General features: G+C 34.8%; 1 protein-coding gene across 1 annotated transcript; it reads left to right on the top strand.

The window, feature by feature from the left end:
• The first annotated feature begins 51 nt into the window (after positions 1-51).
• Positions 52-16,416, top strand: LOC134265217 (SWI/SNF-related matrix-associated actin-dependent regulator of chromatin subfamily A-like protein 1). The gene is given in 17 exon segments (XM_062747469.1): positions 52-790; positions 1,019-1,069; positions 1,532-1,632; positions 1,635-1,717; positions 2,075-2,225; positions 2,791-2,952; positions 6,105-6,170; positions 7,111-7,248; positions 7,420-7,499; positions 7,893-8,025; positions 8,577-8,647; positions 9,681-9,780; positions 10,103-10,288; positions 10,691-10,791; positions 11,130-11,217; positions 11,457-11,631; positions 16,157-16,416. Coding segments are annotated over 17 exon segments (2,604 nt in total). The 5' UTR covers positions 52-78; the 3' UTR covers positions 16,363-16,416.
• Positions 16,417-22,848: the final 6,432 nt, after the last annotated feature.

Raw genomic sequence — 22,848 nt, 5'->3', positions numbered from 1 at the left:
TACTTTCAGATTACTACTATCCTATTGAAATGTGAAATGGAGTAATAATTTGTGTATTTCTTCATTGAATAAAGAGACATGTCATCTTTAACTGAAGAACAAAAGAGGCGAATCGAGGAAAATAAAAGAAAAGCTCTGGCTAAAAGGGCTGAAAAACGAAGTCCAGTAAAATGCGGTATTCAAAATCAAAAACAGCGAATTGAAGAGAATAGGCAAAGAGCTCTGGCTCTTCGAGCTGAAAAACATAGTCCAGTGAAAGATTGTCAGTTTAAATCTGTGAACAATTCCACAGGAAATGAAAGGAACGGTACTACATCCCAGATGACTAGCTCATCTAGTACATTTTATAATCAACAAACATGTGCCCCTAATTCTGTTAAGCAGAGACTAGCGGACTCATACAAGGACCCCGTTGCTCTAGGACAAAATAAAAACACTGTGAAAAGTGGGATTCCATGTAATAGTTACTCGAGATCTAATAACACTGGAGACTCAAACAATAACAAGACTAATGCCTCAAACACAGGACTAGCAAATAAATTTAAGACACAGGGAAATCAGTCGAAATTCAATAAGCCTGTGTCGCAAGGGTCCAGTCAAGATGCTTCCGAGGAAAAGTTAGCCAAGATCACAGAGTGTATTGCTTCGTCGGGGGGATCCACACAGACCACCCTGGGGGGAGGGACCACTGCCAAATGTCTCCTGATCTCCAGAGAGAGGTTTGAGGTCACCGCAGGGTATTACCCACCCCTCATTGACTTGTTTAAAACCATTGCAACCAAAAAATATGGTGAGTATTGTATTAAAAATAAAGTAAGTAAGCATTATCATGATTATCAATGAAAAGTTTCTGAAAATATTAAGGATTTTTCTGACATTTGAAATACATATTTAATTACAGGTTAAAGATTAACAAACTTTCAATTTCTTAGAAAAAGAATTATTTTGATGAATTAATTTATCTTGGTTTATATAGTGTAGCTCTAATCTATATTAAAATCTTTTTTGAATTGTGTAGATGCTGTTACCAGGAAGTGGTCCTTTAAGTTAGAGGATTACCATAAGCTTGGTAAGTTTCTTACAGCACTTGACCTTTGTTAAAGAGGCTAGGAGTTTGGGGTGGGTGGGGGGGTGGGTGGGTGGTTGGGATTAAATTCTTGCATGATTAACCCACCAGAAATAACTTTTCAAGGATTTTATTTTAACTTCATTTTCTGTCTTTTGGTCATCAATATTTTCTTTGTTCCATTTGAAAACATCCTACCAGCAATTTTGTTTGATATAAACAATGTGATCATGGCTAATGGTTATCATGGTTATTGAAAGTTACCTATGAACATTCATGTATGTACATGTATATTTGGATTGCATGTACATGATTTTTGTGTACACATTACATTTAAAATCAAGGTACGAAAAGTAAATATTTACTGTAACGATGGACTACACATGACAAGCAAAATCTGTATTTTGTTTTGGCATCTCCCTTTGTCATATTTAAAATTTTGCTTCACGTCCCTGTGTTTTATAGTTGCAGCGATGAGGTCCATGAGTCCTCAGGTCAAGCTAGTTACCCTTCCTCAGGCCATACTCTCAACCTTCCAGCAGCAACTTAAGGGCATCTACCCCGACAGAGAGAAATCCCAACTGCCAATCTGGACAATCTGGATCAAAGTCTCGTCAACTCTTTACTGCCTTTCCAGAGAGAAGGTGTTGAGTATGTATTTCAAAGAATTTGATTTTTTTTTAAGTCAGTACCAGAATATGTTATTTTTCTGTCCAATACATCAATTATTTTTAGTGGATATGTATTTTCTTCAATTGCCCTTTAAGGCCCAGCCCTTGAAGAGGAAAGAAGTTCAGATAAACAAACACCAGTCCTATATAAATTCTGAGGTCAATCTATCAATGATAAAGGTTATTTTATGAAAAAAAAAACCACCAAAAATACAACTGAAATTTTGGCAACAACTTACGGACAAGTCATGCCTTAATTCACAGTAATAAGAACATGTAAATGTATCAGATCAATCTTTTCTTTAATCAGGAAGTTTGAAATTTTGACCTTTTTCAGTTTTGGAGTCCACAAACAAGGTCGAGTTCTGATAGCTGATGACATGGGTTTGGGTAAGACGATCCAGGCGATCTGTTTAGCGTGTTACTATAGGAATGAGTGGCCCCTCCTCATTGTGGTTCCCTCCTCCGTCAGATTTGACTGGGCTCAGGTATGTGGCTGTTCTGTGTGGATCATCAATGTTACTTTGGCTGAATTTGTATTTGATATAGCTGGAACAAAACAATTTGCTCTAAAAAAAAAAAAGAGAAGTCTGAAATTGTGTTCCCTAGCGATAATTCTAGAGGTGTCATGTCCATACAAAGGATCATATAATCATATATTTTGAGATCTTCTGTTAATTAGCTGTAGTATTTGTAATAGCAATGATTTTCCTAATCTCTGAGCTGAAAGTCTTGCTAGAGCAGGTGTAGTTTTGTTTTTTCACACTTTTTCTCCAAGTGCATAAGTGCATTCCAAAATGTCATAATCAAGCCCCAAATTAATTGAACTAATATTCTTTCGAAAGATCCAAGGTCCATTTGAAATATGTTGATATAAACACAGACTGAAAATACCTATCTTAGTACATTGAGTTGTGTGCTTTAAAACAATTATTTTTTTTTTACTTTTTATAAAACTAAAAAAATAATTTTTAAATGGTAATTACGCATTGAGGGAAAAAAATCTCCTTAAATCTGTTACACTTCTTTGTAATTTGCTTTTTATAATTTTAGCAACTAGAGCGCTGGGTACCCAGTCTGGATCCACAGGAAGTTTACGTTGCCATGACAGGGAAATGTAGCCTATCAGGTCACAAGGTCTGCATCCTTAGTTACGAACTCATGGCCAAGAAAGCCAAGGAACTCCTAGAGAAGAACTTCAATGTTGTCATCATGGTAAATATCTCAAGATGGAAAACTATTTTAGGTTAAATCGTGTGATGATATGAAATTTTACACTCAGTTTGAAAGTTGGTATAAGTACAATTTAAAGGTCAAGTATAATATTTTTGTGAAAATTCATAATTATTCATTATTTTCAGCCTCTGGAGCAATGTGAATGACATTCTGGGGTCTATTTATTTTTTTGTCACTAATTTCCATCACTAATAGTCGTTTAAACTTACCTGTGTGACAAGTGGATCATTTATTGTAAATCGCTTATCTCCCTTGTTGCGTGACGTCATCAGAGACAGCGTGAAATAGGAAGTGCATGCTATATTGCCGTGATTGGAACATTATTGTTTGCGAGATGTTGCCATGTGGGCTTTTAACTGTACCAATAAGTCGGAACAAGACATGAGAATATATTTAAATTCTTACGCACCTGAAATTGAGGGAAATATGGACATTCAATTTAAAAAGAGATGGTTTTGAGCCCAGTAAACACGAAACACTATAAATATGTGCGACATTTTACATAGACCAGTTTAGGCTACATTTTAATTAATTATAAATTATCTCACGAATTTCTCGGTTTTATTTCAAATTTAAATTGCATTTTTCAATTTGACAGTTTAGGTATTTATAGCCACAATACAGATTTTAGGGAAAGTTTTTTTTTCTTGAATTCTTGTTACAGTACTCAACAAGATCACAAGTACCTGACGATTGGTTCATGTACTTTGCCCCTTCCCCCCTACTGAAAATAAAACTAAGCAAAATATACCTGAATTCCTTGTCCGTCAAACCAATACTTCGATATTTTATATTATTTTCCGCTTTTGTCAAGTTTTAGAGATTGGCCCTTTACATTAGAGCATGCACTCGGTATATATAATTATATGACTGAACATTACGCGGCGCCAAGTCAAAAGTACATGTATTTCGGCGTAAACCTCTACCATGCTGGAGTAAAAACTAGCTATTTTCATATACTGTGAAGGAACAATCTCCAAAACTTGACTGACAAAAAATGGAAGGTGTGGTGGTAGAGACAAGGAATTTATTATCTGCCAAGTTATCGTGTCTAAAAAATCTCAGTTGGAATGGGGATGTCCCGAAATCCCCCCTCTAAATCCGCGCATGATATATGTTTCCGAAAATACTTACTTAAGAATGCATTCATTTACTTCCAGTTGTCCTTTTTCTAGAAAATTTTTATATTAAAATTGTTTCCATTACATATTTATTCAAACAATAAAACCTCAGTGTTCATGCACACAAGTGATTGTTCCTCAATTTTCTGCCCGGAGATTTGTTTTCCTCCAGCACTCTATTTTCTCTTGTGCTGGCGTCTTGAAATAGTTACCACAAGAGCATATGAAATCAGAATGAATACTTAAAATAGTTTTGTTTTCTTTTATCTAAACTAAATTAGGGTGAAATAATGCATATTAAAATATTTTTAGAATGAAAGCGTTTAAATACTAGTATGTGACAAAGATTTTCAGGCCTGTATGAAGCAATTAATATTCGTTGAGGGGGACAACAAAGAAATGTTACTTCGGGAGGGGGGGGCAAATCAAAATTACTTGTTACGCATAAATTAAAAAGGTTCCAGACAAATGTTTAGTTACCACAGGTGCTTAGGGACGGGGAAAATTCATACCCTCTGATACTACATAGAACGTTCTGTTTTAGTATCAGAGGGTATGAATTTATAAAAGGCTTAAACTAGCCTTCTTTCCCCTTAAATTTTGGATTTTTAGGTTGTAATACTTTATGAATATATCACAGGAAAATATTATTTTAAAGTAAAAAAACCCAATGGGGTACGGAACAACCGAGGGGGGGGGGGGTTCCAAGCACCTGTGATAGCTACATCTTCGGATTCCCACGGATGATATATATCCGACGATGACGTAATTTCTGTTGTTCCGTTCATTGTTCATTATAGTACACTTAACATAAAAAAAATCGCCGTGTGCCCAGTTCAAACGGCTATGCAATGTAAAAAAAAGAATTCTATACTTTTTCACTATGTAAAAGTCCTGGTCCTATATGATGAATAAGAAACAACACATAAAATCAATTTTCCGCAGTTAAATATTTTTTGCAGAAATATTGAGCACACTCAGTAAAAGGCATTAAAAACAAATTACATGTATGTACATTCGTTAGCTTCTGCGATGATCCCTTGTCAGTTGTGTTATTTTAATTTCCACTTTCACCCTTACCGGCTTCGGACAAAACAGAATCGGTCAAAGAAGAATAATCAATTTGCGTACTTCCTTGACTCAAATATACAAAGCCTATTCTTCACAGACAGATCTACGCATAACTCTGATATATCAACATTTCTGTTCCCCAAAATTTGCCATAATTTTAGATAATCAATAGCACTTTTTACTGTACTTATGTAACTAGATTTTGTCGAGTGTCTCTAATGACGTCATAAAAAGGGGAAGTAACTCTATTGACGAACGTTATTTTTAGCGATATTTGAACAGGTAAATAAAGAAAACAACGAGGTTTAAAATTAAATGAAATTTGTAATTCCTTCTTTTTAACCATTGTTTACAACATATATTATATACAAGTATATCTATTTCCTTGATATTTGACCTTTAAACATTTCCCTTATTGAATTCTAGCTCATTTAAATGTACATGTATTTTTTAATCATTTAAAGCATAAAATGCTACATTACAAATTTAGTGTAAGTAGGGGACTTTCGATGTGCTGTTAGCTTAACAAGTTAAATTGCAATATGACGATTATTTTAGCACATTGCTAACTTCATAGCCTTGAATATCATTAACATGCACACATAAATCTGCAATAAAAGTGTACATATGTAAAATGCAAAAAAAAAAAAAAAAAAATTGTACAGGTCACAACAGAAAATTCAACTTGATGACTTACGTGACTGTGTACATGTATAATAATATGCTGCACTCTGGATAAAGGGCAATAACTCTTAATTACAAACGAATACATTCATGGACCAAAACTAAATTGAAGTAAAATGGATTTTGGTAATTTATACTGTAGCCTTATTAAAATGCATAATTCATTCAGATTCAAATACACGTTTACTTTCAAAGTATATTATTGAAATATAACTTTATTATGAATTCATTTGCATTTTTACATGTCTTAATTAGGATGAATGCCACTTGTTAAAGAATTTCAAAACAGCAAGATGTAAAGCAGCCATGCCAATTCTTAAGGTAGGTTTAATAAAAAGTGCAGAGTAAACCTTCTCAGTTCTCTTACTGTAAAACTTGTTTCAAGCTGTCCTTTTATATCAATACATTTTCATTAATTTACATCTCAGTAGCTTCGTTGTGACATCAAAACTGTGTTTCAGTGGAGCCTTTGTAATTCTGAAACATGTGTTCTGGAAAGAAATTTCTGGGTTTATGAATTTTTCAGATTTTTGAAATTCTCTTGCTTTTTTGAAAGGTATGAAAATAATAGAGGATATTCAATGTTTTGTAGTTGAATATGGAATTTATTTAAAGTGGGACAGGATTTTTTTTATATTTTATAAGTGTGCGAAGCACGAGTGAAAATATCAAAAAATCCTGTCATATTCAACTACAAAACACTGAATTTTCTGTTTATTACGTTAAAAAAAAAATCTTTAATTTTTCCTTTGCCTCTGTCTTTATGGAATACAGTAATAGGCTACATGGCGTCATAGTTGAGCGGTTGAGACGTCATAGCTATGTGAGGTGAAAACACTGTAAACATGGATTTAGCAACATAATTTTCGTTATTTTGACAGTTTTATTCGCTGTTAGAATGGTTTATTTATTTCCATCTATCTTATATTAGCTCAAAAAAGATTTTTCTTACAGCAATCTTTGCTATGGAAAGGGAAATCGAGAGTTTTCCCGCACTTTTGATATTCGTCACACTGTGACAGGATATCATTTTGATATCTTTTCACACTGTGACAGGATATCATTTTTATTCAATGTATAAATTACAGTATTTCATGGTTAAAAATGTAATAAAGTTGTGTCTTTACTTTGCAAAAAGAACTCAACTTTAGATTCCTGGAGCTCTGCTGCATAATGTATTAATAGGCATGAATTTATACTTAAATGTATAAAAATGACATTTAATTCAATTTCATTGTTGATTTATTACTTTTTATTGTAGGCCTCTAAACGTGTGATCCTTTTGAGTGGAACTCCTGCACTATCTCGGCCCCAGGAACTTTACACCCAGATCTGTGCAATCAAGCCCTATATGTTTCAGTACCAGGATTTTGGGGTTCGCTACTGTGATGGGAAAAAGGTGGGTAGTAAATTTTAGCTGTAGCTTAATTATCATAAATGATACTTATTCTAAGTGAAATTTTTTTAAAAAATTTAATATTTAAATTAATAGAAATTGGATATTTTATAGGATACATTAAAAAGTAAGGCGAGAGGAAAGTATTGACTCTACTATTGTCTTTATTTTCAGAATCCTTGGGGTTGGGATTTCTCGGGATCTTCCAACATGGAGGAGCTACAAATTCTGTTGGAAGAAAGCATTATGATCAGGTCAGTCTAGAATGATGTCTTATTTTAAAAGAATGGTATAGGTACTGTAAACCAACTTTTATTCGCTTGCGAGAAATTTTCGCGAAGTTCGCAAGAGTTTCGTCATCGCGAATTTTTTTTACCGCGAACAGATCCAAAGTCTATATGCCTATTAACAACATATCCAAAATCGGCTTGATCGCGAAAATTAATCGTCATGAACTAGTTTATTCCCGGTAAATCGCGAAATAAAGTCGTCGCGAATAAAAGTTGGTTTACAGTATATTTACTTAGTAAAATACCTTATAAGCAGAATTCTTGGCAAGGATGTAATTTAGGCATTATAAGCAAGGGTGCTGAGATTGCTAAAATACAGTTTTGCATTAGATTTTTATGTTCTTGGGTGTGTTTCAGGAGATTGAAGAAGGATGTGCTGACCCAGTTACCAGACAAGGTGAGACAGATGGTGCTGTTAGATCCCGGGTCCGTAAAGACCACCAAACAAATGGAGCAACAGAGCAAGACCATGGAGCTCAAATCTCTCAAAGTAAGATACATCTTCATTACAACAGGGGCGTAGCAACAGGGGGGCCTACCCCCCCCCCCCCCACTTTTTTTCCCAACTTTACCTTTACTATTGAAAATGTCCATTGTAAGGTTGTTTGGCCCCCCCACTTCTTACCACAGTATAATGATATGAAGGAAAATATAGTGGTATGTGCAAAAAAATTGGAAGTGAAAGGAAGTTGGCCTAGAAAAAAGTTTTTTTTTTTGTTTGTCAACTTTTACAGGTAAGATAAAAAAAATTTCTCTGGTTGGCCCCCCCCCCCCACTTTCAAAAACGATGCTACGCGCCTGTACAAGGCTACATTGAATGCTTGTTTTTAGCTCTACAGGCCAGAGACCAGTTTCAAGTCCCAACTGCTACTTTTCTCTTCCTATAAGTCCAAAGTAGAGCTACAGTCTGGACAGAAACTTCTGGTCTCCCATTATTATAAGCATTTGCCATTGCGCTATCCTACATACATGTATGTATCACCTTTTAATACTCAAATGAGACAATGAATATGTTTTCATTATGTTATAATTTTTATACAGGGAATGGAAAGAAGAGGAGCTCTTTTGGAGTATTTCCATCATACAGGGGCAGCCAAAATTAAAGCTATCAAGTAAGATCTGATCTCTATATGCAGGCAAAAGTTGTTTGTATGTAAATTCCCTCCTGAGAATTTTTCACTCATATGGAGATGCCACCACTTGCTGGTGGAGAGCTGCAAATTTTGACGTAAGCTAAAATAGCACTTGGTTCCATTGAGCAGTTAGGAGTGTTTTTTGTGCCAGCACCTACTAGGACAAGGGACATCTGTTTATACTGTCTGATTCAAAGGACCAGTCTCCACATCTCACAATGGGATTTGAACCTGCTCCATAAGGACCAAACCTCTTGCTTTGCGACTTGATCAAATGCTCTTACTGCAGCACTACTCTCAGGCAAAAGTAAAAAGTAAATATTTCAAGTTATTCTATTGAATGAAATGTCAGATGACCTTTTTAAGGTCATGAGAGTGACTAGAGTGACCTGATGCTATTTGTTTTAATCTTTCAACGTCCATCAACATCTTCATCCCTGGAACAGCGGATGCAATTTTAACCAATTTTGGCTAGGAAACAGAAATATTTTTTATCTTTTGGCATCCTTGGGGATTGAAACCTGCGACGTTAGGATAATTTTTTTGCTCTGCAGCCCTTCTAGAGTAAAACACATTATTTCCTGTGTAGCTTGTAACACGAGCTTTGATTGGTTACAAAGTCGGATGTAAATATCAGTGAACCCGACTTAAATCGGGTGTAAATAAAATGTGACGTCACAATGCATACTTTCTCTATGATAACAACCAAATAACATGACGTCACTATATACACTGTAGGACGTTGTAAATCATACATCGATAGTTTGATACAGAGTTTTATGAAGAATTATTTGGGTACATGGGAAATAAATTCGTTATCCAGGTCCTATCAAGGGTGAACCTTGAATTACCACAGGTTGTATTCCATACACCCTTTGGCCTTAGGGTGTAGGGAATAAAACCTGGGGTAAATCCCCGTACACCCTTGATTGAACCTGGATAACTAATAAAGCCTTGTAGTTATCTCAGAAAGGGTTTTAAATTGAATGATAATTTGTTTCCTTATTTACAGAGACTATGTTTTGGACTTGTTGGATTCAGACAAAAAGTTTTTGATCTTTGCTCATCACCAGGAAGTTTTGGATGCCATAGAAACCGCTGTGGAATCAAAGGTGAAAATACACAAGGGAATATGTAAATACTTAATAAAAAAAGGGGAGGTGGCAACAACTTCCGCAAAAAATTTGTTTTATATCATGACATTTATTTATACTTTGTCTGAACAGTACAGTTTCTTCTTAGCTCCCAAAATATTTATATGAGGACATTTATTTTACTTTGAACAGTACAGTGTCTTAAAAAACCTTACATTTTGTTGTCTGCTGAATTATCTCCATGTGAAATATTTAAAAGGCATCAGATATTAAAATAGGAGTCTAATTTATAAAATTGCAAATGTTATTTTTATCTTTGTTAACATTTATATTTTGGCAGATAGAGAAAGGTTACATCAGAATTGATGGAAAAACCACGCCAGAACAAAGAAACTTCTTCTGTAAGAAATTTCAGACAAAGGACTCAATTCGAGTAGCCATTTTGTCTATTTGTGCTGCCAATGCTGGTCTTAACCTGTCAGCTGCAAGTCTTGTGGTGTTTGGAGAACTTTTCTGGAACCCTGGGGTAAATTGTGCTATTTTATTATTTTAAGTCCAGCTGAATATGTTAAATGTCCATAAAACCCTTTTTTCTGTGAATTTGTTTAATTTTATGGTACAAAAATGGTGATCCTGGTTCAGCTAAGTGATTTCACAATATTAAATAAATCTATTTGACTAGAAAGATCTTATTGCATTATTAATTAACTGCATTTTAAAAATGCAATGGCATTCCATGTAATTCATTATGGTGAAACTTGTTTAATTAAGATGTTCTTGTCTATTACAATGTAAACTTTAAATACCCTTTAGTAAACTCTGACATTCTTTATGTTGTGTAATCTAGAATTTTGTTAAGTCTGGCAAATATCCATGGAAGCAATGATATCTAGATCATCTTACTGTATTAATATTGTTTGGGTCACAGATTTTGGTGCAGGCTGAGGACAGGGCACACAGGATGGGACAAAGAGACATGGTCAATGTCCACTATCTGGTGGCCAGGGGGACTGCTGATGACCACGTCTGGTAACTATTCATATAAAGCTTATCTTCCATCCCAGTAATTTATTCTTTGCAAAATTGGAATTGATATAAATATATAAAGTGTACCAGAATGTAAATGTATAAGCCCCCTAATTTTGTAATGGGTTTAAGGACTTACACTATTTCAAAATGAAATTTCAGAGCTCATTTAAGGGTTTATGTTTATTTATGCTTTACATTGACTTTGTTGGTGTACATACATGTGCAGTTTATTACTATCAGTGTTATGTGTGCATTACAAAAATGATTGTTATTTTTGGGAAGGGGGATATTGCTACTTGAGGTATGGTGTTCACAGAATCTGTTTCTTTTATTATTAGGCCACTTGTGCAAAAGAAATTAGAAGTGCTGAGCAAGGCAGGGCTCAGTAAAGAAGACTTCTCTGCTGCAGACACCAAACATATAACTGTAATAATTACATCAAATAATTACATAAAGCAAGCACTGTTATACTTTACATGTAATAACATTACATTAAAACTTTAACTGTATAAATAAGGAAAATTATAGTTGAAGTAAAACCTGAAAAAAAGCACCTGAGCTAACCATAACTTTGTTGAGAAAATGTTCTCTCATTTCTTGTGATTTAAATTTTGTCATGTTCTTGGTGTGTAAACACAGTTGGAATGTACATATTAATTTTGCAGGATTCCAAACAGACAGACTTGATGCAGTTCTTTGAGGAGAGTTTTATGGAGGAGAGTGTTCTGGAGACATCACTTGAAGAAGACAACCAATCAAAACCTGCGGATGAAAAATCATCCAATAAAAATCAAGAAACAAATCAGAAACTGACCAATCAAAACTCAAGAGACTCTAAATGTAGGTGAAAGTAATTCTAACTGTCGATTGGTAATGGTATTATTCTAATAAGATGTCAGACTGTCTGAACAAATTTTACATTTTTTGCACAGATCAACATTTTTAGGTCACCTGAGTAAACTCGGGTGACCTATTGCTATCCGTTTTCGTCTGTCGTCGTGCGTCGTGTGTTAACATTTGAACATTTTCAGCTTCTTCTCTGCAACCACTGAACCAATTTTAACCAAATTTGGCACAAAGCATCTATGGGTGAAGGGGGACAAAAATTGTGAATTTCATGATCTCTGCCCCCCTGGGGCCTGAGGGGTGGGGCCAAAACCACTAAAATTAATGCAATCTTTAAAAATCTTCTTCTTTACTCCTGGACATCAAGCAGTCAAACTATTTGCATACAGTACCGACCAGACCCAACCTGACACAAAGCAGTCCCAGAGCAGTCCCGGGGACTGCTTTCTGGGACTGCTAAAGCAGTCCCACAGCGGTCCCAGAGCAGTCCCACAGCGGTCCCAGGGCGGTCCCACAGAAGTCCCAGAGCGGTCCCAGCAGTCCCAGCGGTCCCAGAGAGCAGTCCCAGCAGTCCCAGAAAGCAGTCCCAGCAGTCCCAGTGGGCGGGGTTTATTAATTTAATGGGCGGAGCTAACTCAGAAATGAGATTTCCAATAAACAATGGAACTATAAAAGGCAATAGAAATTGATTCTGGGTAGTTGGCCAGGAATCCTTACATGTACGCGAAGGTCATTTATGAACAGAACATGTACGCGCATAAAAATTGAAATAATTTAATATTTATTGGAGGAAGAAGGCTTTCACATTTACATGTATATACATATCAATAACACTGAACATGAATATTTTACACAATTCTTTGGTATATTAATAATTCTTCTGTGATTGATACTTGTTCCCATATTAATTTTTTTATAAAGAAAATTAAACATGAATTAATTATTTTCCACCAGAAGAGGCTTTGAATAGATCTTATTATTATATGGCCAATTTTGACTTAGTATCGGGATATTTTAAAGTTAGAGTTTTCTTAAGTATTGGGGCTTTTAAAAAAATTCGATCTTTGCTAATTTTGCCAAGTATTATTTTTCAGTCATGATTATTTTACTGACATGTCAGTTTAATTATCATTAATGCCTAGTTCTATAAAATTCAGTTTTAGTGTTTTATTTGTAAATGTTAGAGTGTACATCTGTAAATCACCAGAATGGAAGCTTCAGATTATGTTCAAAATTAATTAATCCCCAAGAAGTTTATACACATTTCATTTATCACATTTTTTTCGCATTAGATAAATTGAAGTTAGGGTCATTGTTTACCAGCATGTTCAATGATGTGTAACACTGATACAAATACCCAAATCACATGTATCGATTTTTCTGCCCAAAGGCGATTGAAACAATGGGTGTTGATACCATCTTATAAACATTAAACGGCCAGGTAAACACTAGCAAAACAAAAGAGAAATAAATCACAATTCCCAGTATTTTCATTTTTATTTTAAAAATAAGTATACTCTTTTAATAACTTGTTTATTAATTAAAAGCTACCGGTTATTCATTAATTCCCTAATGATTATTCACATAGTTTATGTTACGGGAGAAAGGTAGAATAATTTTATTTCATGGTCATTTAATAAATTATTGGGTTTTCTTTGAGGTTTACATGGAATACTCTTTTTTTAGCGTGGTCCTTATAAAATGTGTAGCATTTTTAAAAAATCTTATATCTAACTGTAATGATTATTTTTTTATAGTACCAATGCAAATTTTGAGTACGTATTAAAATTTAACATTAAATAATTAAAAAAGGCCCACATGTAGCTATTTCTTCTCATGAACTTGTAGTTTATATTTAGGGATAAAAATTTTCTCATGAATTCCTTATTTATCAACTTTATTTTTTTTTTGATTTATTCTTAGTACACATTAATTTGTGTACCGTAAGTATACAGTCCCTGAAAATATGAATTAACTGTAATAATCTCTACTTATTAAAAGAATGTAAGAAATCCTTGCTTATTAATTAAAACAGTTTAAACTCCTCTCTGCTGCAAGTAAACAAAACAACAGGCAGCCTGCAAATTCAGAATACACAAGGGGCGGAGCTATCATGTCACTCAGAACCTTTTTCACACATGAGTGAACAAAGCAGTCCCAGAAAGCAGTCCCAGGGGCAGCTGGGACTGCTGGGACTGCTTTTCATAGCAGTCCCAGAGCAGTCCCATAGCGGTCCCAGAGCAGTCCCACAGCAGTCCCAGAGCGGTCCCAAAGCAGTCCCGGGGACTGCTTTCTGGGACTGCTTTGGTGTCAGGTTGGGTCTGGTCGGTACTGTATTTGTAATCAGCATTGAGTCCTCTACCGAAATTGTGAAATTCATGACCCTGGGGTCAGGGGTTCTAGTGCTAGGGCGGGGCTAAATAAGTATATAGTGAAAATGCATTATTTCTTTGAAAATCTTCTCTGCTCCTGGATATTAAATAAACCAACTAAGTACATAGTTATGATGAGCAAGAGTGCCTCTACCAAATTGTGAATTTTATGGCCCCAGGGTCAGGGGTTCTGGTGTTAGGGTGGGGCTCTATTGATTATATAGTAAAAATACATGATTTCTTTGAAAATCTTCTTCTCTGCCCCTGGGTATTAAATAAACCAAGTAAGTAAATAGTTATGATGAGCAAGAGTGCCTCTACCAAAATTGTGAATTTTATGGCCCCAGGGTCAAGGGTTCTGGTGTTGGGGGGGGGGGCTCTATTGATTATATAGTGAAATTACATGAATTCTTTGAAAATCTTCTCTGCTCCTAGATATTAAATAAACTAACTAAGTGCATAGTTATGATGAGCAAGAGTGCCTCTACAAAAATTGTGAATTTTATGTCCCCAGCATCAATGGTTCTGGTGGGGAGGGGGGAGGACTTTATTGTTCATAAAGTGAAAATACATGAATTCTTTGAAAATCTTCTTCTCTGCTCCTAGGTATTAAATAAAATAACTAAGTACATAGTTATGATAAGCAAGTGTTCCTCAACCAAGATTGTGAATTTGATGGCCCCAGGGTCAAGGGTTCTGGTGTGGGGGGGGGGGGGGAGGGGCTATAATGATTATATAGTGAAAATATTTGAATTCCTTAGAAAATCTTCTTCTCTGCTCCTAGGTATTATATAAACTAACTAAGTGCATAGTTATGATGAGTAAGTATGCCTCAACCAAAATTGTGAATTTAATGGCCCTATCATCAAGGGTTCTGGTGTTGGGGCGGGGCTCTATTGAATATATAGTGAAATTACATGAATTCTTTGAAAATCTTTTTCTTTGCTCCTAGGTTTTAAATAAACTAACTAGGTGCATAGTGATGATGAGCAAGAGTGCCTCAACCAAATTTTGAATTTTATGGCCCCAGGGTCAAGGGTTCTGGTGTTGAGGGGGGGGGGGGGGGCTCTATTGATCATATGGTGAAAATACATGAATTCTTTGAAAATCTTTTTCTCTGCTCCTAGGTATTAAATAAACTAACTAAGTGCATAGTTATGATGAGCAAGAGTGCCTCTACAAAAATTGTGAATTTAATGGCCCCAGCGTCAATGTTTCTGGTGCGGGGGGGGGGGGGGGGGGGGGAGAGGGGGGGGGGGGGGGGGGGGGGAGGGGCTTTATTGATCATAAAGTGAAAATACATAAATTCTTTGAAAATCTCCTTCTCTGCTCCTAGGTATTAAATAAACTAAGTAAGTGCATAGTTATGATGAGCAAGAATGCCTCTTCTAAAATTATGAATTTCATTGCCCCAGGGTCTGGGGTTCTGGTGTTAGGGTGGGGCTCTATTGATTATATAGTGAAAATACATTAAATATTTGAAAATTTTCTTCTCTGTCTCTGGGTATGAAGCAGATGAACTACCTATATAGTTATGATGAGCAAGGGCCCTAATCTTGCAGAATTGTGAATTTCAAGGCCCCAGGGTCAGGGGTGGGGTGGGGGGGGGCTCTACTTATATACTGAAAATGAATTAATTGTTTGAAATCTGGTCCTTTGTATTTATAAAACATTTATTTACTTTTTGATAGGCAATTTTAAGGGTGCCTTTTAAAAATTTGTGCAACCTAGGGTCAGGGGTTTATGTCAGAGTGTTAGGGGCACTACTGATTATTGATGAATATTACTGATTAGTTGGAGTGCATTTTTGTTCCCCTACCCTGCGTATGGGTATTTAGTAACCAAGCTAAGCAACTGCTAAGTTTATTGTTATGATGATCAATGGTGCCCTTTCAAAATTGTGAATGCCATATAGCATCTGGCTTAAAACATGAATCAAATTCAGTACACTGTAACTGGAAAGTTGTTGCATTATGCTCAGGTGACCTATAAGGCCCGTGGGCCTCTTGTTAAGATAAAGCTACTCTGCAGTTAATTTTATTTTGCAGTTTTTTTTTCTCACTTTCCAAAAAACAAAATTGTGGAAATTCATTATATTAGATAAAAAAATGTTTTGTTCTTGAATTATTTGAATGTTTTTTTTTCAGTGTCAGTTAAGCCAGTGAAGCCCAAATCAGAGCAGTCCTTATTTAATTACTTTGGTGCTAAAAAAGACAGTTCAGATTCCAAACCAGGAACGTCTTCTGTTTCTAAGGACTCTGTGATAGACAATATTGAAGACGATCTTTTATTTGATGATGATGAATGGTTAGAGGAAATGGATGAACCCAAAAATAAGAAATTAAAATGTTGACCTGGGAAGGTGTTGTGAATAAAAGTTAATGCATGTCATTTTCATTTGTATTTATGCATTTAAAGATCACATGGCTATCAAATTTATTACAGTTCTTTCTTATATATTTAAATTTTAACAGTGTTAACTTATTCAGAAACGCAGTGCATTTTTTTTTAAAGTCACCTCAGTAAACTCAGGTGACCTATTGCTCTCGGTTTTCGTCCGTCGTCGTGCGTCGTATGTCGTGTGTTAACATTTGAACATTTTCAGCTTCTTCTCTGAAACCACTGAACCTATTTCAACCAATTTTGGCATACAGCATCTATGGGTGAAGGGGAACAAAAATTGTGAATTCCATGGTCCCTACCCCCCTGGGGCCTGAGGGGTGGGGCCAAAACCACTAAAATTAGTGCAATCTTTAAAAATCTTCTTCTCGACTCCTAGACATCAAGCAGTCAAACTGTTGGTATAATTGTAATTAGCATTGAGTCCTCTACCAAATTTGTGAAATTCATGGCCCCAGGGTCGGGGTTCTAGTGCTAGGGCAGGGCTCTATTGATTATATAGTGAAATTGCATTAATTCTTTGAAAATCTTCTTCTCTGCTCCTGGGTATCAAATAAACAAACTAAGTACATAGTTATGATGAGCAAGAGTGCAGAGCTGTTTACTCTTACGATTTCGCCGTATTTTTTACGGGTATATAATCGAAAATACGTCTCACGTTTTGCTGTTATGAAAATACGGAAATACGTTTGTTTGGGATATAGCAGTTAGTTTTCATTATGATCTGTTGAAATATGGCTGATAGAATGTCGACTTTGCTGAAATCAACAACAATCATTGACAATCAATCGTTATGATCTGGTCGCTCGCGTGGCGCATTGGTTAGAGTGCCTGCGCAGTAAGGACTTGCTCCTTACGTCGAGGGTTCGAATCCTACTTGTGCGACCTGGATACCGGTCCTTCAGATCAGACCATATCATCCGCAGTAGGTGCTAGCACGAAACAGACCCTTCCCTGCTCGATGGCCTTAAGTACTGCGTTATGTACAAAATTTGCAGCTCCACCGGCAGGTGGTTAAAAAAATCTTGAGAAAGTCATTATACAATTAATCAATCATCGTTTTGATCTGTCTCAGTTTCACGCCTTTTACATGTTATCACAACAAAAAAAATTTCAAGCACATCAGTGATTTTGAGTTGTTAAACATATTGTGGTTTAAAAATGACAAAGAACATGTTATTCAACCATGTTTTAGTTATCAATGAAGCAGGTTTTTATTCTATTTATATACTTTAAAAAAATGGAAAGCGAAATATTACTGACAAATGTTAAATCTCACGGACAAATCTAATCAAAAATACTGAGAGATGACGACATGAGTAAACAGGTCTGAGAGTGCCTCTTTCAGATTTGTGAATTTTATGGCCCCAGGGTCAGGGGTTCTGATGTTAGGGCAAGCTCTATTAATTATATAGTGAAAATGCATTAATTCTTTGAAAATCTTCTTCTCTGCTCCTGGTCATCAAATAAACAAACTAAGTACATAGTTATGATGAGCAAGAGTGCCTCATCCAGATTTGTGAATTTTATGGCCCCAGGGTCAGGGGTTCTAGTGCTGGGGCGGGGCTCCATTGATTATATAGTGAAATTGCATTAATTCTTTGAAAATCTTCTTCTCTGCTCCTGGGTATCAAATAAACAAACTAAGTACATAGTTATGATGAGCAAGAGTGCCTCATTCAGATTTGTGAATTTTATGGCCCCAGGGTCAGCGGTTCTAGTGCTAGGGTGGGGCTCTATTAATTATATAGTGAAATTGCATTAATTCTTTTAAAATCTTCTTCTCTGTTCCTGTGTATTAAATAAACTAACTTAGTACATAGTTATGATGACGAAGAGTGCCTCTTTCACAATTTTGAATTTTATGGCCCCAGGGTCGAGGTTCTGGTGTTAAGGCTGAGCTCTATTGGTTATATTATGAAAATGCATTTATTCTTTAAAAATCTTCTTTTCTGCTTCTGGATATTAAATAAACAACATAAAGTACATAGTTATGATGAGCAAGAATGGCGCCTCAACCAAATTTGTGAATTTCATAGCCAATGTGTCAGGGGTTTTGCGATTCGGTGTAGGAGGAAGGGGGGGGGGGGCTCTTTTGATTATATAGTGAAAATACATTAATTCTTTGAAAATCTTTTCTTTTGCCCCAGGGTATTAAATTATGCCAATGATCTACGTATACGTTTTTTGTATATATTTTTGATTAAAAAAGGTGCACCTAGCAAAACGGTTAGTTTCATGCCCCCCCCCCCCCCTGGGTCAGGGGTATGGGGGGTTTACATAGTCTGAAAATAAATTAATGCTTTAAAATCTGCTTTTTAGTATTAATCAACTATTTATTATGAAATAAAATTTATGATAAAATTTCCAACATTTTGAAATAAATGGCCCCAGGGTTAGTGGTTCTTTTGGGATGAGGTGCATAACTGGTTATAAAGTGAAAATGATTTTCTCTTTGTTACTCTGATCTACGTCTGGGTATTAAGTAACTAGAAAAAGCATGCTAAGTTATAATTATGATAAGCAATAGTGCCTTTTTCAAAATTATGAATTTCATGGCCTCTGGTTTAAAACACGAAATAAATTCAATTGTCAAAAGTTGTTACATGATCCTCAGGTGACCTATAAGGCCCGTGGGCCTCTTGTCTTTCAAAATTGGCAGAGGGTATTTCTTGAGTATAAAGGATACATTTTAACAAACTTAAAAACAGACATGGAAAAAATATTCTGGCCTCCTCTCCAAATGTATTATATTTTCTATTTGGGGTTTATTTATGTTTTAAGTGCAGTGAGTGCTTATCATCCATAGATGTGTCTTGACTTTGAACCAAGGTCATTCTGAAAAGTTGAAGGTCACTTGCAGAAAAAGAAAAAAAATTTTATCTGAAGAATCATTAGCAGCTCATACTTGGACAGATATTACAGTGAAAACTGTCTAATCCGACACCTGAATAATCCGACACACTGTGAATTCCCATTCTAGTATTTTCCTTGTTTTTAACACTGTGCAATCTGACACCCTGTCTATTCTGACACAAAATTTGTCTCCCGGTGCATGTCGGATTAGACAGGTTTCACTGTAATTGCTTTTTACACTGGAGTAAGCCATGACCTTCACCCAAGGTATTCCTAAAGTTCAAATTCACTGACAGAAAAGCAAAAAAAAAAAAAAACCATTGTCTGGACTTTCACCTTGTACAGGGATTTGTCATGATTTAATCCAAGATCATTCAAGCAAGGTCAAGTTCATGAAAGATAAACTGAATATAATTATACGCCCGTCTTCAGACAGGACGTATTATGTTATAGGCTTCGTGTCCGTCCGTCTGTCCGTCTGTTAGCTTTTTCGTTTCCGGCTCATAACTTTAATACTATTAGGCCTAGGATTATCAAACTTTGTCATCTGATGCGTCTTGGGTAGAAGGTGTGTCGCGCCCACAAAAAGTAGGTCGCTCTGACCTTTAATTAAGAAGTTATAGCCAAATATGGAAAAATCCTTTCCGGCCCATAACTAGAAAACTATTAGACTCAGAGTCATCAAACTTGGCCAGTTTATGCATCTTAGGTAGAAGGTGTGTCACGGCCTATTTCAAGGTCACTGTGACCTTTAGTTTAAGTGATTTTTTTAAAAAAACTAAGTCTTTAAAGTTTTAAATTTCATAATCCTAAAAAATGTAAAAATATAGTTGTATCCTTGTTTAAAAATGTTAAATCAAGTAAAAACTTATTTTTTCATTATATGCTTTACAGCAATCTTAACAAATGTTAATGTTTTGAGAGGAATTCAGTTTGTCCATGGGCATAATTATCAAGCACTGGTCAAGAAGAATTTTGATAGCAGAAATTTGCTTGTCATATTAGAGAGAAATTAATGAATTTATTGTCAGGAGCTAACTGGTAGTCTAAGAGCATCTCTGATCATGCAGCTGTCATCTTAATTTATCTCTTGGGAGTTGGGCAAAAAGAAATGGCCTCATAGTTGCTTGTGTTAATTAAGAGTTCTTGATGGCTATAGTCCAGATAAAGATCTTTCAATTGGTGTAATGTAATTAAAACAAATTGATGTTTAATGTATGATTAAAACTAAATTAGTATTGTATAATATAATGAAAACTAATTATACATGTGTTCATTGAAATAAAATTACCGGGGTACATTTCAATTTTTATATATTTGCAACAAATTGCAGTCACCATGCCTCACTTAGAATTTTATAGTCTAAAGAATAATTTATTTTTGATTTTTTTATTAGACTGTAGCATTTCCATTATTCCATTAAATATGCAATAAACAATTTAAGCTGCAGATGGATATTTGTTAAGTTCTAACACAGCCAGTTTAGAATTATATGTATTATTTGTTATAATTAATCCCTACACTGTAAGTTTCTTAGGGATGTATGTACAATATTTTAAACATGATAAGAAATGGAAATTAGATCATTGAAATTTGTGTCAGTCTGTTAATCAAGGTTATCTGATTTTCTTGCACCTTAACCAATTTATGATTATTTAACAATATATTTGACGGGCGTATCATGCTGTGGCGGGGCACTTTATTCTTTTCTGTTGTAACTTTGCAATTGAAAATCATTGGAAGCCTGAAGTTGGGAGACAGATCATTTATGACCTTAAGTATACCATGAACTCATGGCCTTGACCAGGTCATTCCAGCAAGTTCAAGGTCTTTGGTATTAAAAGTGTAAAATTCATAAAAGGCTCATTTTCTAGAAAAGTACAAGTTTATCTACACAAAGTTCAAACCCGTTTTTTCTCTCCATTGACAGGTTTTCTTTTGTGTTGATTAAGATGGGAATTAATTAATTGTTTGTGGTGTGACCAGAGACATATGAATTAATCATATTGAATGTTATTAATTTTTCCTTCCAATAAATGCAATAATCATATTGAATGTTATTGATTTTTCCTTCCAATAAATGCAATAATTTCCATTAAGCCTGAACATTGCAGTGAATTATGCACTATTAAGGGTTAAACGCGTACATGTACGCGGGGTGTAAAACTAATTATTGGAAGTATTTCATAATTAAAAAAAAAACGAATTGTCATTTTCTGCGAATATTTTTTTTTTATTATATTTCTCATGATGATAATTATCTAAGTTATTATCGTACATGTATATTTATGATACCTTCTTTATGGTACTTTACTGTCAGAACTTACCATTAAAAACGATATTTTTAAGATAATTAAGAAATCCTCACTTACCGTTTTAGTATTTTATCAATAATACGAATATTTTTCAACATGCTGTCAACATACAGTTATGTTGCAATTTGTCCCATAGAATCAAAATATACTTTTCTCTATATGGAAAGTTAAAAAGGTCTTAATTATATAATTATTTATTAATTAGTGATGAAAAGACGATTACAATTCACATTTATATCACAGAATCTGTGATTTTTTTTTTTTGGACAAAAAAAGCCTTTAATGTTGAATGTTTTGTTAATTCTTACAAGTGAAAAAAATCTCCATTTTAATGCATTTAGTTCAAATTCATGTGCCTTTTGAGCGACACTGGACTGTACATTTTTCTTAACTTTTCGAAAGTGGCCAGTAGCAACGGAACAGTTTTAGTGCTCAATTTAATCCCTCTTTGGACAACATTGAAAGGAATTAACGTATTTCTGACCCAGTTAAACGCTATTTGTATTTTCAATATCCTGACCGAATTATAAGATGTAAATTTTAGCCTCTGAATGTCTGTTATTAGATGACGGGACAGAAAGTTTTTATTCTAAAGGATAGCGGGATTTAAAGTAAGTCACTTTACTGTTCTTTTAATCGTTTTACTTTACTAAAAATTTAAGGATCTTCCGTACACAAAAGGAACACTTGGGAAGTTAATATGTTTAATGAACAATTAAGTTATTGAGCTTAACTGTTTAAAAAAAAGGGGGGGGGGGCGAAAAAGCTGAGAAAAATGTCCATTGATCGAAGAAGAAAAAAATTTATTGGAAAACTGAATCAATTATAATACAATTTGTCTTGGTAAATGTATTCAACTCATATCCCATTTAAATAAAAGTGGAGTAAGGATGCAACTAAACTCAAAAAATACACTTTAATAACGCAGAGACCAAATTTATATACATGCATTCATTTTTCAAGATACATGTAATATATTCATGATATTATAAACAAGATTTAAATGTTCTTTTCTTTGAGCTGTGCGGTGAGCAGAATTCTCAATTTTATTTTTATCTTAGGAGGCTTTTTGCTGTATATTCATTTTTGCTGAAAGAATTTTCCCGCTTCTTTCAGTAAGATTTTAATTTCGTAGATTAAGACATTGATTTTTGAGCAGATTAATGCAAATAAAATATTTCATATTTATTTTGGGCGTGTATAAAAAAGTTTAATACAAACTGATATTTATACTTTACAATTTAAAGCAATTTGAGCTGCAACTTTGA

This window comes from Saccostrea cucullata, unplaced genomic scaffold, assembly GCF_032062105.1.
Source record: "Saccostrea cucullata isolate Sc308-1 unplaced genomic scaffold, CSIRO_AGI_Scuc_v1 ctg10798, whole genome shotgun sequence".
In the NCBI taxonomy this organism is placed as follows: Eukaryota; Metazoa; Mollusca; class Bivalvia; order Ostreida; family Ostreidae; genus Saccostrea; species Saccostrea cuccullata.
The sequence above is the reverse complement of the archived record's forward strand: the minus strand, read 5'-3'. Positions and strand labels throughout refer to the sequence as shown.